At 42.6% G+C, this 13,738-nt stretch overlaps 1 protein-coding gene across 2 annotated transcripts in view; it reads left to right on the forward strand.

Moving 5' to 3' along the window:
- The first annotated feature begins 8,830 nt into the window (after positions 1-8,830).
- Positions 8,831-13,738, forward strand: part of chid1 (chitinase domain containing 1) — a 150,007-nt gene continuing 145,099 nt past the window's right edge. The window contains exons 1-2 of one of the 2 annotated variants that reach the window (XM_059975399.1): positions 8,831-9,074; positions 9,786-9,909. In XM_059975399.1, coding sequence (XP_059831382.1) covers positions 8,970-9,074; positions 9,786-9,909 — 229 coding nt within the window. In that variant the 5' untranslated portion in view covers positions 8,831-8,969. Of the gene's footprint in view, positions 9,075-9,785; positions 9,936-13,738 lie in introns of both variants that reach the window. The other variant, XM_059975398.1, reaches the window with a different exon arrangement.

Genomic DNA, 13,738 nt, shown 5'->3' on the forward strand with positions numbered 1-13,738 from the left:
TGCTCTTTCCACACTCAGCCCATTTCTGGTGCATTCTAATTTTAATTCCATTTTCAATAAGGCATCTCTGCCTAACAAATTAATCGGAGTTCCTTTAAATACTAGCACCGGCAAAACAATTCCTTTATTTCCCTTTCTCAACCGCACTGGAGCCGTGCACTGTGTCAACTGTGTTTTCCCCGAGAACCCTACCATCTTAATAAACTTTCCTGACATGGGAAGGTGAAGCGCATACTGTGGCTGTACACAAGTGTACGTGGCTCCAGTATCTATCATCATTGGTGTCATTTGCCCTTCTAACATAACCTGAACAATGGGTTCCTCGTCTGCCTCCCTTGTTATCATTGGGTAATGTCCCTTCCCACTCAAGTTCTCGGGGCACCCCTAATACCTCGCATAGGGGTTCACAGGTCCGCTTGGGCCTGTGGGGGCTGGTCCTTGGCTAAACTTTAGTTCCCTTTAGTCACTTTAGTTGCAATTGTTATACTCCAATAGTAGAAACTGTCCTTGAGCCTTGTGCTTGGTGCTTTCAGACTTTCCTATCTTCTGCCCGTTGGAAGAGGGGAGAAAGGAGATTGTCCAAGCGGGGCGGGATCTTTGATTATGCTGCCTGCTTTACTGAGAGTCCATGGAGGGGTGGCTGCTTTCTGCGATGCGATGAGCTTGAGCCCTGTGCACAACTCTGCAGCTTCTTGCAGTCACGTACAAAACAGTATCAAGCCATTGTATGAGGAAATCTACAGATGCTGGAAGTTGAACATAGAGTTCTCCAACTTCAGGTAATTACTCCCCACCCCCCGTCAGATCAGCACCACTCCTCTGTCAGCCTGACTGGTGATAAATAGTCTCCAGTTTCACGGTTTTGGATGAACGTCACCGAGGATCTCTGTTGCTCCATCAGCATGACCTCGAGAGTAGGGCAAGCACAACTTTGACTATACTACCTGAGGCGTTTCAGGAGAGATAATCTGCCCCAAGCATTGCTGGCCAGCTTTGATCGATGTGCGATAGAGAGCATCACTCAGCACATCACTGGGACTCAACTACTGGACCTGGAGACAATTCACAACTCTTGATGTCTGTGGCACACTCGTAACATCATTAAAGACCCATCCCATCCCCGACACGGTCTGTTCAATCTCCTGCCATCTGATAGGTGATACAGAAACATCGCAGCCAAGACAGTAAGAATGAGAACCAGCTTCTTCCCCAGGGCTATTGTGCAGCTGAATAATGCTACAGCCCGGCTTGCCAATGGCCTTTTGAGTGTATGGACTATCAAAGTCACTTGTTGCATGTAAATATGGGATTTGTTATTTTTTAAGCTGTAGTTCATGCATTGTAGCTATCTGTTTTGCATGGACTGGAGTAGCGCTGAGTCATTTTTGTCTTGAGCAATGGCAATACAGTTCTGTTCGATTCTATTAAGGACCACTCCCCTTTACCATTCTTACACATGTTCTAATGAAAATATGGACTGGAAGCTAGTTGTGCCTTAGATGATCAGCTTAATCCTTAGTGAACAGAACCAATCCTAACTTTCAATGCAAGTCTGAAGGATCTGAGATACAGCTAATTTTCAGTTCAAATTTGTGCAAATCTGTCACACAATGTATCCCTCATAACCAACATAGGGACCAGAGCTTTCGGTAGAGTGTACATGGTCCTTTGTATGTGGTGTTTCGGCATTACAGCTTTGAAGTGAAACACATTCCTTTAACTACCCCATGCTGCGCACTAGGAGGCAAAAGGAATGCAAATGATCAAACTTCAGAAAATATAGTTTGGATTTTTTCTTCAAATGAATCAGAATTTGATGATAGCAATGAGAATAAGGCGTTTCCTGGGTGGTGGGTGTCCTTCTTGAGGCACCGCTCCTTGAAGATGTCCTGGATGCTATGGAGGCTAGTACCCATGATGGAAATAAGTTTACAATTCTCAGCAGCTTACACTGATCGTACGCAGTAGCACCCCATCCCTCCATACCAGACCCGGGGGGGGGGGGGGGGACATTTAACTGTTGTGTTTCTAGAGTGTCATATAGCAAGGATTCAATAAGGCTTGATGAGCGTATGGACATGAAATACTGTTTCCTATATCAATCCCATTTCACAATTGAGGAAAGGTAAGCCTATCTCTAACTGGGGCACAACACAAATGTCAGCATCATCATCATCAGGTGCCATGCCCAGTTTGAGCTTTGTCTACCATGGCCCACACACTCCTGTTTTGGGTCAAGTGGATCAATTCATTGGCATTCATTTCCAGTTCTCTGGCTGCTGTCTCCATCATCATTTGTCTTTGCCTTCCTCTTGCATTCTTCCCTTCAATCTTTCCCATAATTACAGTGCATTCTAACTCCTCTTTCCTAATCACCTGTCCAATGAAGTTAAGTTGCCTTTCCATGATCTCATACATTATCTCTCTCTGTGCTTGCTCTGTTCATTACATCCTCGTTAGATATTCGTTTCGTCCATGATATTCTTTGCATCCTCCTCAAGAACCACAACTCTGCTGCTTCAATTCATTTTTTTATGTTACTAGATATTGTCCAACATTCTGAGACATATAACATAACTGGATAAACATAACATTTCAGTACTCTGAGGCGGGTTGTCACGCCTAGTTTAGTGTTGGTCAGTATACTCTTCATCCTCATAATGGTGTCTTTTGCCATCCCTATTCTTCTTTTGATGTCCATGTCGCACCTGCCATCTGATGTCACCCAGCTTCCTAAGTAGCAAAAGTTCTGTACTTGTTTTATGTCTTCCCCGTTTATTCTCAGCCTGCAGATAGGATTCTCCTTCTTTTTGGATATCACTTTATCAAATGCTTCTGTGTAGTCGATAAAACAAACAAACAAATCTTTTTGCACTTGAATAGCTCATTCTGATCCTTAACATCAACATCGCGTTTCTTGTACCTTTGTCTTTCACAAAACCACATTGTTCTTTACCTATTTCAGCCTGTATCTTACTTTTAGCTCTTGTCATCAAAGTTCTTAGAAGTATCTTAGTGATATGACTTATTAAGCTTATGGTCCTAAGTAATTCACACTAATGTAACATCATTAATTGTATTTACTCAGTTAAATTGGGCTAGATAAAAGTAAACGTTTTTTAGTAAAGAATGGAATATTTCATAATCGTTGTGGACTGTAATGTTTCAGACAAAGATCAATATCAACTCAATTTATGTTTTCATTATAGTCATACTTTCTTTAAAAACGTGACCAATGCAAGCATTGGAATTATGTAGCATTGATTCAGAGTGTAGCATTTCATAAATTAATTTACAATCATTGATGTTATTCAATGTCTGGATTAGTTGGCATCAAGTGCAGAATTAACACCACTGTGCCCCTTCCTGAATATAAACATCAGTTTCCATTGCCACTTCCAGAAAGATAGTTCTTTCTACCTGTCTGGGTCCTAATGCCCTTCGCTTGGACAACATTGGTGGCGTGGAGAGGGGAGACTTGCAGCTTGGGCAACTGCCGGTCATCTATAAAAAAACCTTGCCCAGGCTTGCGCCCTGGAAACTTTCCAAGGTGCGCATCCATGGTCTATTGAGACTAACGGAGGCCTACACACACACAGTTTTTTCTATTCTTATATCAGTGATATTTGCAAAGCATCTTGCATGCACTTCACACAACAATGGACTTCATGCCTTATGTTCCAATTATGTTCTTGTATATAATTTATTTTCCTTGAAGATGCTGCTTATGTAATGCTAAGTTCAGAAATTCAAAGTAAATTTATTATCAAAGTACATAAATACAACCCTGAGATTCATTTTCTTGTGGGCATACTCAATAAATCCATAATAAAATAATAACCATAATAGAACCAATGAAAGTCCACAGCAACAGGGCTTCCAATCAGAGTGCAAAAGACAATAAATTCTGCAAATAGAAAACATGAAATAATGATAGTACATAAATTATTATGGAGTGATGGGACTCAGGATAGGATGGATGGTAAAAAAGCGAAGATGGCATGCAGTCAGATTGTCAGGAAAGGCAGACAGATGATGAGACAAAATGATCAGTGCATTAGGGATGCAAAAAAAAGGTTAGCAAATACAATATTTAAAGTGTTATATCTCAACGCAGGGAGTATAAGAAATAAGGCCAATGATCTTGCTGTACTATTACGGATTGTCGGGTATGATGTTATAGCATCACTGAATCATGGCTGATGGATGGCTGTAGTTGGGAGTTGAATGTCCAAGGTTACATATTGTATCAGAGGAAGGTAGGCAGAGGGGGTGACATGGCTCTGCAGGTAAAGAATAACATCAAATCAGTAGAAAGATCTGATATAGGTATCGGAAGATGTTGAATCCTGTGGGTTGAGCTAAGAAGCTGTAAGGGTAAAAGGACACTGATGATGGTTATATACAACGATAGCTGGGATGTGGAACACAGATTACAACAGGAGATAGAAAAGATGTGTTAACAGGGCAATGAGATGGCCTACTCCAGATCCTATTTCTTATGTTCACTCCATAAGAAAGGAAAGAAGCAGCAGAGAGGAAATTTAAACCAGTTAGCCTGACCTCAGTGGTAGGGAAGATGTTGGAGTTAACTGTTAAGGATGAGGCGATGGAGTACTTGCTGACACAGGATAAGATAGTATGAAGTCAGCATGGTTTCTTAAAGGGAAAATCTTGCCTGATGAACCTATTGGAATTCTTTAAAGCAATCACACATAGGATAGATAAAGGGGATGTAGTGGAAGTTGTAGATTTGGATTTTCCGAAGTCTTTGGCAAGGGGGTCGCACACGAGGCTGCTTACCAAGAGCCCATGGTTTTACAGGAAAGTTACTGGCATGATTAGAGCATTGGCTGATTGGTAGGAGGCAGCCAGTGGGAATAAAAGGATTCATTTCTGGTTGGCTGCCAGTGACTAGTGGTGTTCCATAGGGGTTGGTGTTGGGACCACTTATTTTTATACTGTGTACCAATGATTTAGATGATGGAATAGATGGCTTTGTTGCCAAGTTTACAGATGGTAAAAAGAGTGGTGAAGGGGCAGGTAGTGTTGAGGAAACAGGTAGGGTGCAGAAGGACTTAGATTAGCAGAATGGGCAAGAAAGTGGTGAATGAAATACAACGTTGGAAAATACATGGTCATGCACTTTGGTAAAAGAAATAAATGTGCAGCCTATTTTCTAAATGGGGAGAACATTAAAAACTCCGAGATGTAAAGAGATTTGTGAGTCCTTGTGTAGAACACCCTAAATGTTAACTTGCAGATTGAGTTGATGGTGAGGAAGGCCATGTTAGCATTCATTTCAAGAGGTCTAGAATACAAGAGCAAGGATGTGATGCTGAGGCTTGAAAAGGCACTGGTGAGGCCTCACCTTCAGTATTGTGAACAGGATTGAGCTCCTCATCTCAGAAAAGATGTGCTGGCATTGGAGAGCGTTCAGAGGAGGTTCACAAGGATGATTCCTGGGATGAAAGGGTTATCATACGAGGAACATTTGATGGCTCTGAGTCTGTACTCACTAGAATTTAGAAGGATGAGGAAGCTACAGGCGGAACTTCCCATTTGCTTCAAAAAGGTGACACTTATACCTAAGAAGAATAATATAAGCTGCCTTAACGACTATCACCCGGTAGCACTCATATATACAGTGACAAAATGCTTTGAGAGGTTGGTCAAGGTTGAACTCCTGCCTCAGCAAGCACCTGGACCCATTGCAATTTGCCTGTCGCCACAATAGGTCAATGGCAGAAACAATCTCAATGGCTCTCCACATGGCTTTAGACCACCTGGACAACACAAACACCAATGTCAGGATGCTGTTCATCGACTATAGCTCAGCATTTAATAATATCATTCCCACAATCCTGATTGAGAAGTTGCAGAACCTGGGCCTCTGTACCTCCCTCTGCAATTGGATCCTTGACTTCTTAACCGGAAGACACAATCTGTGTGGATTGATGATAACATCTCCTCCTCACTGACGATCAACACTGGTGCACCTTGGGTGTGTGCTTAGCCCACTGCTATACACATGACTGTGCGACTAGGCATAGCTCAAATACCATCTATAAATTTGCTGATGATACAACCATTGTTGGTAAAATCTCAGGTGGTGATGAGAGGGCGTACAGGAGTGAGATATGCCAACTAGTAGAATTGCATCGCAGCAACAACCTGGCACTGAACCTCAGTAAGATGAAAGAGCTGATTTTGAACTTCAGGAAGGGTAAGAAGAAGGAACACATACCAATCCTCATAGAGGGATCAGAAGTGGAGAGAGTAAGCAGTTTCAAGTTCCTGGGTGTCAAGATCTCTGAGGATCTAACCTGGTCCCAACATATCAATGTGGTTATACAGAAGGCAAGGCAGTGGCAATACTTTATCAGGAGTTTGAAGAGATTTGGCATGTCAACAAATACACCCAAAAACTTCTATAGTTGCACCGTGGAGAGCATTCTGACAGGCTGCATCACTGTGTGGTATGGAGGGGCTACTGCACAGGACCGAAAGAAGCTGCCGAAGGTTGTAAATCTAGTCAGCTCCATCTTGGGTACTAGCCTACAAAGTACCCAGGACATCTTCAGGGAGCGGTGTCTCAGAAGGCATTGCCCAGCACCCAGTGCATGCCCCTCACTGTTACCATCAGGTAGGAGATACAGAAGCCTGAAGGCACACACTCAGCGATTCAGAAACAGCTTCTTCCTCTCTTTCATCTGATTCCTAAAAGGACATTGCATCTTTGGACACTACCTCATTTTTTTTATATACAGTATTTCTGTTTTTGTACTTCTAAAAATCTATTCAATCTACGTAATTGATTTACTTGTTTGTTTATTATTATGATGTTTTATTTTTTTTCTCTCTCTGCTAGGTTATGTAGTGTATTGAACTACTGCTGCTAACTTAACAAATTTCACATCACATGCTGGTGATAATAAACCTGATAAAAAAAAACCCTTTTGAATGTTGAAAGGTCTAGACAGAGTAGATGTGGAAAGGATGTTTCCCATGGTGGGAGAGTCTAGAACAAGAGGGCACAGCCTCAGGATAGAGGGGTGTCCATTTTAAACAGATGTGGATTAATTTCTTTAGCCAGAGGGTGGTGAATTTGTGGAATGTGTTACCACAGGCAGCTGTGGAGGCTAGGTCATTGTATTTAAGGTGGAGATTGATATGTTCTTGATTGACCACGGCATCAAAGGTTCTGGGGAGAGTGCTGGGGTGTGAAGCTAAGGAGGGGTAAAATAATTAGTTATGATTGGATGGCGGAGCAGACTCTATGGGACAAATGGCCTGATTCTGCTCTTATGTCTTATAATCTTATAAATAAGCATTAAACATCAACAATGTGAGGTAAAGAATTCCTGAAAGTGAGTCCATAGATTGAGGGAGCATTTCAGTGATGGGTCAAGTGAAGTTGAGTGAAGCGATGTCCTTTTGTTCAGAGCATAATGGTTGAAGGACATTAACTGTTCCTGAACCTCGTGGTGTATGTCCTGAGACTCCTGTACCTTCTCCCTGATGGCAGCAGCGAGAAGAATGCATGTCCCAGATGGTGGGGGTCTTTGACAATGGCAGACATCCCACCCTGCAAACACTCGTTTCAGGGAGGTAGCACCATCAATTTGCAGGAGACTCCCGGGAGAGGTGGGATATCTGCAATAGAGTCGCTCTTTAGCAGCTAGCTAGCTAGTTTAAATAATGTTAGCTACGCTAATGAACGAATGACACCTGTTAAACTCATCTCAACAGTGATTTAACCCACCGTAGGCAATAGAAAAGTCACTGTTGCAAACAGTGCAGCGTGCAACACTGTCATTATTTTTGACCCCTATTAGGCAGGGGTACACTTTAGTGTAGTCTGGGGTAAAGTACGTTTTTTTGGAAAACTGCCATGTCGCGCTCTCTGTCTCTCTCTCTCTCTCTCTCCCTCCCTCTCCCTCTCTCTGTCTTTCTCTCTCTCACTTGCTCGCTCTCAAAAAAATTGATTTCCAGGGTATTCTATATAATTTTTGGGTGTCAGGGAGCTGCTATGAATATGTGGGAGAATACCGGAAGTTCTGGGAGAGCTGGGATCTCTGCGATGGATGTTGCTTTCCTATGATAATTCTCAGTGCTGATGTGCTCATTGGTGGGGAGGGCTTTACCTGTGATGGACTTGGGCCATATCTACTACTTATTGTAGGAAATTCCTGTGGTGCTGATGTAATAAAGTTTCCATTGCACATGCATATGTGTGTGCATATAATAAACCAGGATTCAACTTTTAACCATGAAATTGAGGATGGGACTTCAAAACCTGGACTATTTCTCTCTCCACAGATGCTGCCCAGCCTATTCAGTATGTATTTCAGGATTTACAGCATCTGCAGGTTTCTATAATTCCCATTAATGTCCACTGGGTACCACCACTGCAGACAGCTTCTCCATCTTCATCTTTGAAGAAGTCAAAGCAGTTTTCTCTTCAGATTGAGAATTACTCAGTGGCTGCACAAACTGGACAGTTTTCATTCTCAGCTCCATAATAACAAAGCTCTTCACAGACCCCCACCTACTGAAACCAAACTACACAAAGGAGCTCTGTGCCTTCGTAATTTGTCTTACAGCCCTCCTAACAACACACAAAATGCTGGAGGAGCTCAGCAGGCCAGGCAGCATCTATGAAAAAGAATACAGTCGACCTTTCGGCCCGAGATTCTTTTCCACAGATGCTGCCTAACCCGCAGAGTTCCTCCTGCATTTCCTGTGTTGCGTCTGCAGATTTTCTCGTTTGTGATTGGATCACATGCTCTGGTACCGCCCCTTCCACTTCCTGATTGATAGGTCTTCCAAACATTCAGAACGCATCACCCGGCAGGCTGTTCCTCCAATCAGCTCACTGGTCTCCCGCCAAACCGCGCGGAATCGGCTGAAACGCTCCCTTTAACCCCCTCCCCTTTAACCGGGACGCCGCGGCCGGCGGGGAGACGATGAAGTGGTGTTGCTGGCTGGCGGTGCTGCCTTTCCTGCTGACCGGCGCCACCCTCTCCAAGAAAGACGCGAAGAAGGCGGGAGTCCGGAGTTCCGACGAGGAGGTGAGCTCGACACAGCCGGAGGTGGCGGCTTGGGGAACGGTGATGGGTCTGGGACGGGACCGATCCCGGGCCAAGCGGCTGGGCTCCGGTTTGGGAGTGGGGTCAAGGGTCTAGGGTCTTGGTGGTGAGTCCGGCGTCAAGGAGATAGGTTAGGCCTCTGAGGTCAAGGATCTGGGGGGGGGGGGGGGGGTAGGGCCAAAGTGCAAAATAAACTTATTTTTTATTCAAACCCGAGGTTCTCTTTCTTGTGGACATTCTCGCCAACTCTATGGCCCTGACTGAGGAGAGGTGCTCAGTGGATCAGGCAGCTTCTCTGCAAGTAGAGTAGTAAAGTTAACACCACAACTGGGTAAAGTCACTGTCTTTAACTTTGTTTCTCCCCCTGCAGACATTTTGTCTGACATTCTCAATGCTTCCAACATTTTCTCCTTGTATTTCAAATTTCCACAATTGGATATAAGATCACTGAGGTAAAGCTATCATCATGAGGATGAGACATTCAAATTAGAGGCTATTTAATCCTTCGGGTAGATGTTAAAGACCTTGACCTTACGGTACTTTGGTTCTTTCTCAATTGACACAGGAGCCTGCTGAAAAATGGTGCATTACAGTAAGTTCAGTGCTCAGACACCCTGGCTTCAGAAGCGCTTGTGATTAGTAAGTTTAACATGTTTGGAGCCTGTTATGAACATCAGTGTTTGCTTTTATTAGGCAGGACCATCGAAACACTTAGTTCAGGATCGAGGCCTTGTTGTCACTGACCCAAAGGCGAAAGATATTGTCAGGGAGCAGAAGAGTTACTGCGCTACAAAAATGAGAGAGAAACACTTCCAAGGTGACGTTCTGGGATATGTCACGCCTGTGAGTACCTGAATGGGATGATACTATTATTCATTGGGGGTACCTCACTGTATATGTGGTTGTCTACACAAGCTGGCTCTCTTACCTTAGCTCCTCACCCGCCCATCGCCTCTCTCTAGTGCTCCTCCCCCTTTTTCTTTCTTCCATGATCTTCTGTTCTCTCCTATCAGACTCCCCCCTTCTCCATCCCTGTGTCTCTTTCACCAACTTCCCAGAACTTTACTTCAGGTTTCACCTATCACCTCTTTCCCCTTCCCCCCCACTTTTTAATCTACTTTTCAGTTTTTTTTCTCCAATCCTGCTGAAGGGTTTTGGCCCCAAACATCAAATGTTTGCTCTTTACCATCGATGTTGCCTGGATCCAGCATTTTGTATGTGTTGCTTGGATTCCCAGCATCTGCAGATTTTCTCTTGTTTGTGACTAACATGTGTCCGTTTCCCAGTGGCTCTGCTCCAAGCCAGCATTATTTTATTGCCCTTCTCATAAGTAACAACTTGTAATGAATATCTCTTTGTTCTGAATCAGAGCAGACCAGCCAGTTACTAGACTCAGGTTCCTCCAGTCAGACACGGACTCCCCAATTCATAAACCTGCATGCTCTAGCGCACCAACAAACTTCCTTTTTGGAACTGATCTCTTGTTCATCAGATTATCAGGAATGTCACTGTGTCCACTTTAAACCACTTTGATAGAACTATTCCTGAGCAAAAACAGCTCACAAAATGGCAGTCTCCATTCCACCAAGCACATGGCAAGAACAATTGGTTTGTCTTTTTCCATGACTCATTCAAGTTTGATGTTTTCTTCATACTTCAGTTTGTTCATGGCCAATATCCCTCTCCCTCTCCCCTTTGATCAACTGAAAATCTGGGGATCAGACTATAGTTATATGTGTGAGTGAGTGAGTACAGTATAAAAGGAACACCAGCGTTCATGACTACGTCAGGTAATACTGAGAAAGACGCCAACAAACTGTTATTGAATGTAAACCATAAGTATCAAAACACTGGCATATTTAAAGATAATTGGTATAAAAGGATATAAAAGAAACATAAAATGTACCTATTTTCATATTAAATGCTTGGTATATACTAACAAATAAGTGTAATGAGGTATAGGTACATTGTACTCAACGTAAGACAACATCATAATGATAAAATCACCAAAAAGTGACTTAGAATGGCATTTAGCATGTAAACTAAGTTGTTTTAAGTTGCTATTGGAAAACACTTGGGAAAATACGTTGCATTGGTTAATCATTAGAAGAAGGAGCAGAACAACAATAACGTGAAATACAAATCCAAGCATGTACATTAACATTAAGACCCCGGTTCCAAACATTACTCCAAAAGAGTGGATTCTGCAAAACGTCATTAGCTAAATCCGCATGATCTTTAATAGTGTTGGATAACTCATCCCATAGCTTCCATATATTTAGTAACTATCTTTCTGTGCAGAGAAATGAGGGATAGGTGGAAGATCAGTAAGTACATATCTATGTAAACCCTCCACAATGTTGTTGATATAGACATTCAGTTGAATAGGTGGTTTTACAATGGTTTGGGCAAAACTTGATCAGCCAAAACTGAGTCACTTCAAACATTGGAAACTTCAACATTTGAGTTAATCTAACTGCAAATCAAAGATCCCTTGTAATGCTGTTTGAAGTAGCAATGTACTGTAATAAGTATCACTCACCAAAGCAAATTTTAGGATTGTCCTGTTATTGATGGGCAAAATAGATAGAGAACTGTTATCATGAGGAACAAACCCACAAATTCCTTTGGAGAAATCCAGTATTCTCCCTTTTGATGAAAAGAAGCCAAAATCACTTACTTTGTAGATGCTTGCCATTTAATATCATAAGACCACAAAATATAGGAGCAGAATTAGGCCATTCTAGACCTGTCGAGTCTGTTCTGCCATTTAATCATGGCTGATCCTTTTTTTTCCCTCTTTAACCACACTCCCCGCACTTCTCCCCGCAACCTTTGATGCCGCGTCCAATCAAGAAACTGTCAAGCTCTGCCTGAAATATACTCAACGACCTGGCCTCCATAGCTGCCTGTGGGAATAAGATCCATCTATTCACCACCCTCTGGCTAAATAAATTTCTCCACATCTCTGTTTTAAATGGATGCCCCTCTATCCTGAGTTTGTGCTCTCTTGTCCTAGACTCACCTACAATGGGAAAAATCCTTTCCACGTCTACTCTGTCTAGGTCTTTCAAAATTCAGAAGGTTTCAATGAGATCCCCCTTTGTCCTTCTAATTTCCAGCGAGTACAGACCCAGAGCTATCAAATGTTCCTCGTATGATGATCCTTTTATTCTCAGAATCATCTCCAGTTCCAGCACAACACTTCTTAGATGAGGAGCCCAAAACTGTTGACAATACTCAAGTTGAGGCCTTACCAGTGCCGTGTAAAGCCTCAGCATCACATCCCTGCTCTTGTATTCTAGACCTTTTGAAATGAATGTAACGTTGCATTTGCCTTCCTTCTGTTTAGAAAATAGTTTGCATGTCTATTTCTTCTACTAAAGTGCATGACCATGTGTTTTCCAACATTGTATTTCATTTACTATTTTCTTGCCCATTCTCCTAATCTGTCTCAAGCCTTCTGCAGCCTACCTATTTCCTCAACACTACCTGCCCCTTCACCAATCTTTGTATTATCTGCAAACTTGGTAACAAAGCCATCTATCCCATCATCTGGATCATTAATATACAGTGTGAAAAGAAGTGGTCCCAACACTGGCCCCTGCAGAACGCCACTAGTTACTGGCGGCCAACAAGAAAAGGATCCTTTTATTCCCGCTGGCTGCCTCCCACCAATCAGTCAATGTTCTAACCATGTTAGTAACTTTCCTGGAATACCATGGGCACTTAACTTGGTAAGCAGACTCATGTGTGGCACCTTGTCAAAGGCCTTCTAGCAGTCCAAATATATAACATCCGCTTTATCTCTCCTCAAAGAATTCCAACAGGTTTGTCAGGCAAGATTTTCCCTTAAGGAAACCATGCTGACTTTGTTCTGTCCTGTCCTGTGTCACTTCATGACCTCATCCTTAACAATTGACTAACATTTTTCCAACCACTGAGGTAAAGCTAACTGGCATATAATTTCCTTTCTGCTGTCTTCCTCTTCTTAAAGAGTGGAGTAACATTTGCAATTTCCAGTCCTCTGGCAACATGTCAGAGTCCAGTAATTTTTGAAGGATTATTACTAATCTACTGCTACCTCTTTCTATGATGCAGTTCATCTGGTCCAGGTGACTTACGTACTTTTAGGTCTTTCAGCTTTTTGAGCACCTTCTCCCTTGTAACAGTAACTGCACCCACTTCTCTCCTTTTGCACCATTCAGCATCTGGTGCACTGGTAGTGTCTTCCACAGTGAAGACTGATGCAAAATACTCATTTAGTTCATGTGCCATCTCCTTGTCCCCCGTTATTATTCCTCTGGCCTCATTTTCTAGCATTCCTATTTCTACTCTCATCTCTCTTTTATTTTTACACAAAAGCTTTTATTATGCACTTTAATATTGTTTGCTAGCTTGCTCTCCTAATGATCCTCTGAGCTACTCTCTAGGTTTTTACAAGGTTCCCAATCATCTATCTTCCCACTTATTTTTGCATTGTTATATGCCCTCTTTTGTTTTTACATTAGCTTTGACTTGTCAGCCATGGTTGTTCTATTTTGCCATTTGAGTACCTTGGCCAACTGCCCTCTCATACCACTGTAAGTTCCTTTACTCCACTGAAATACTGCTATGTCAGACTTTCTCCCTATCAGATTTCAAGC

Source organism: Hypanus sabinus, chromosome 7 (assembly GCF_030144855.1).
Source record: "Hypanus sabinus isolate sHypSab1 chromosome 7, sHypSab1.hap1, whole genome shotgun sequence".
Taxonomy (NCBI): domain Eukaryota; kingdom Metazoa; phylum Chordata; class Chondrichthyes; order Myliobatiformes; family Dasyatidae; genus Hypanus; species Hypanus sabinus.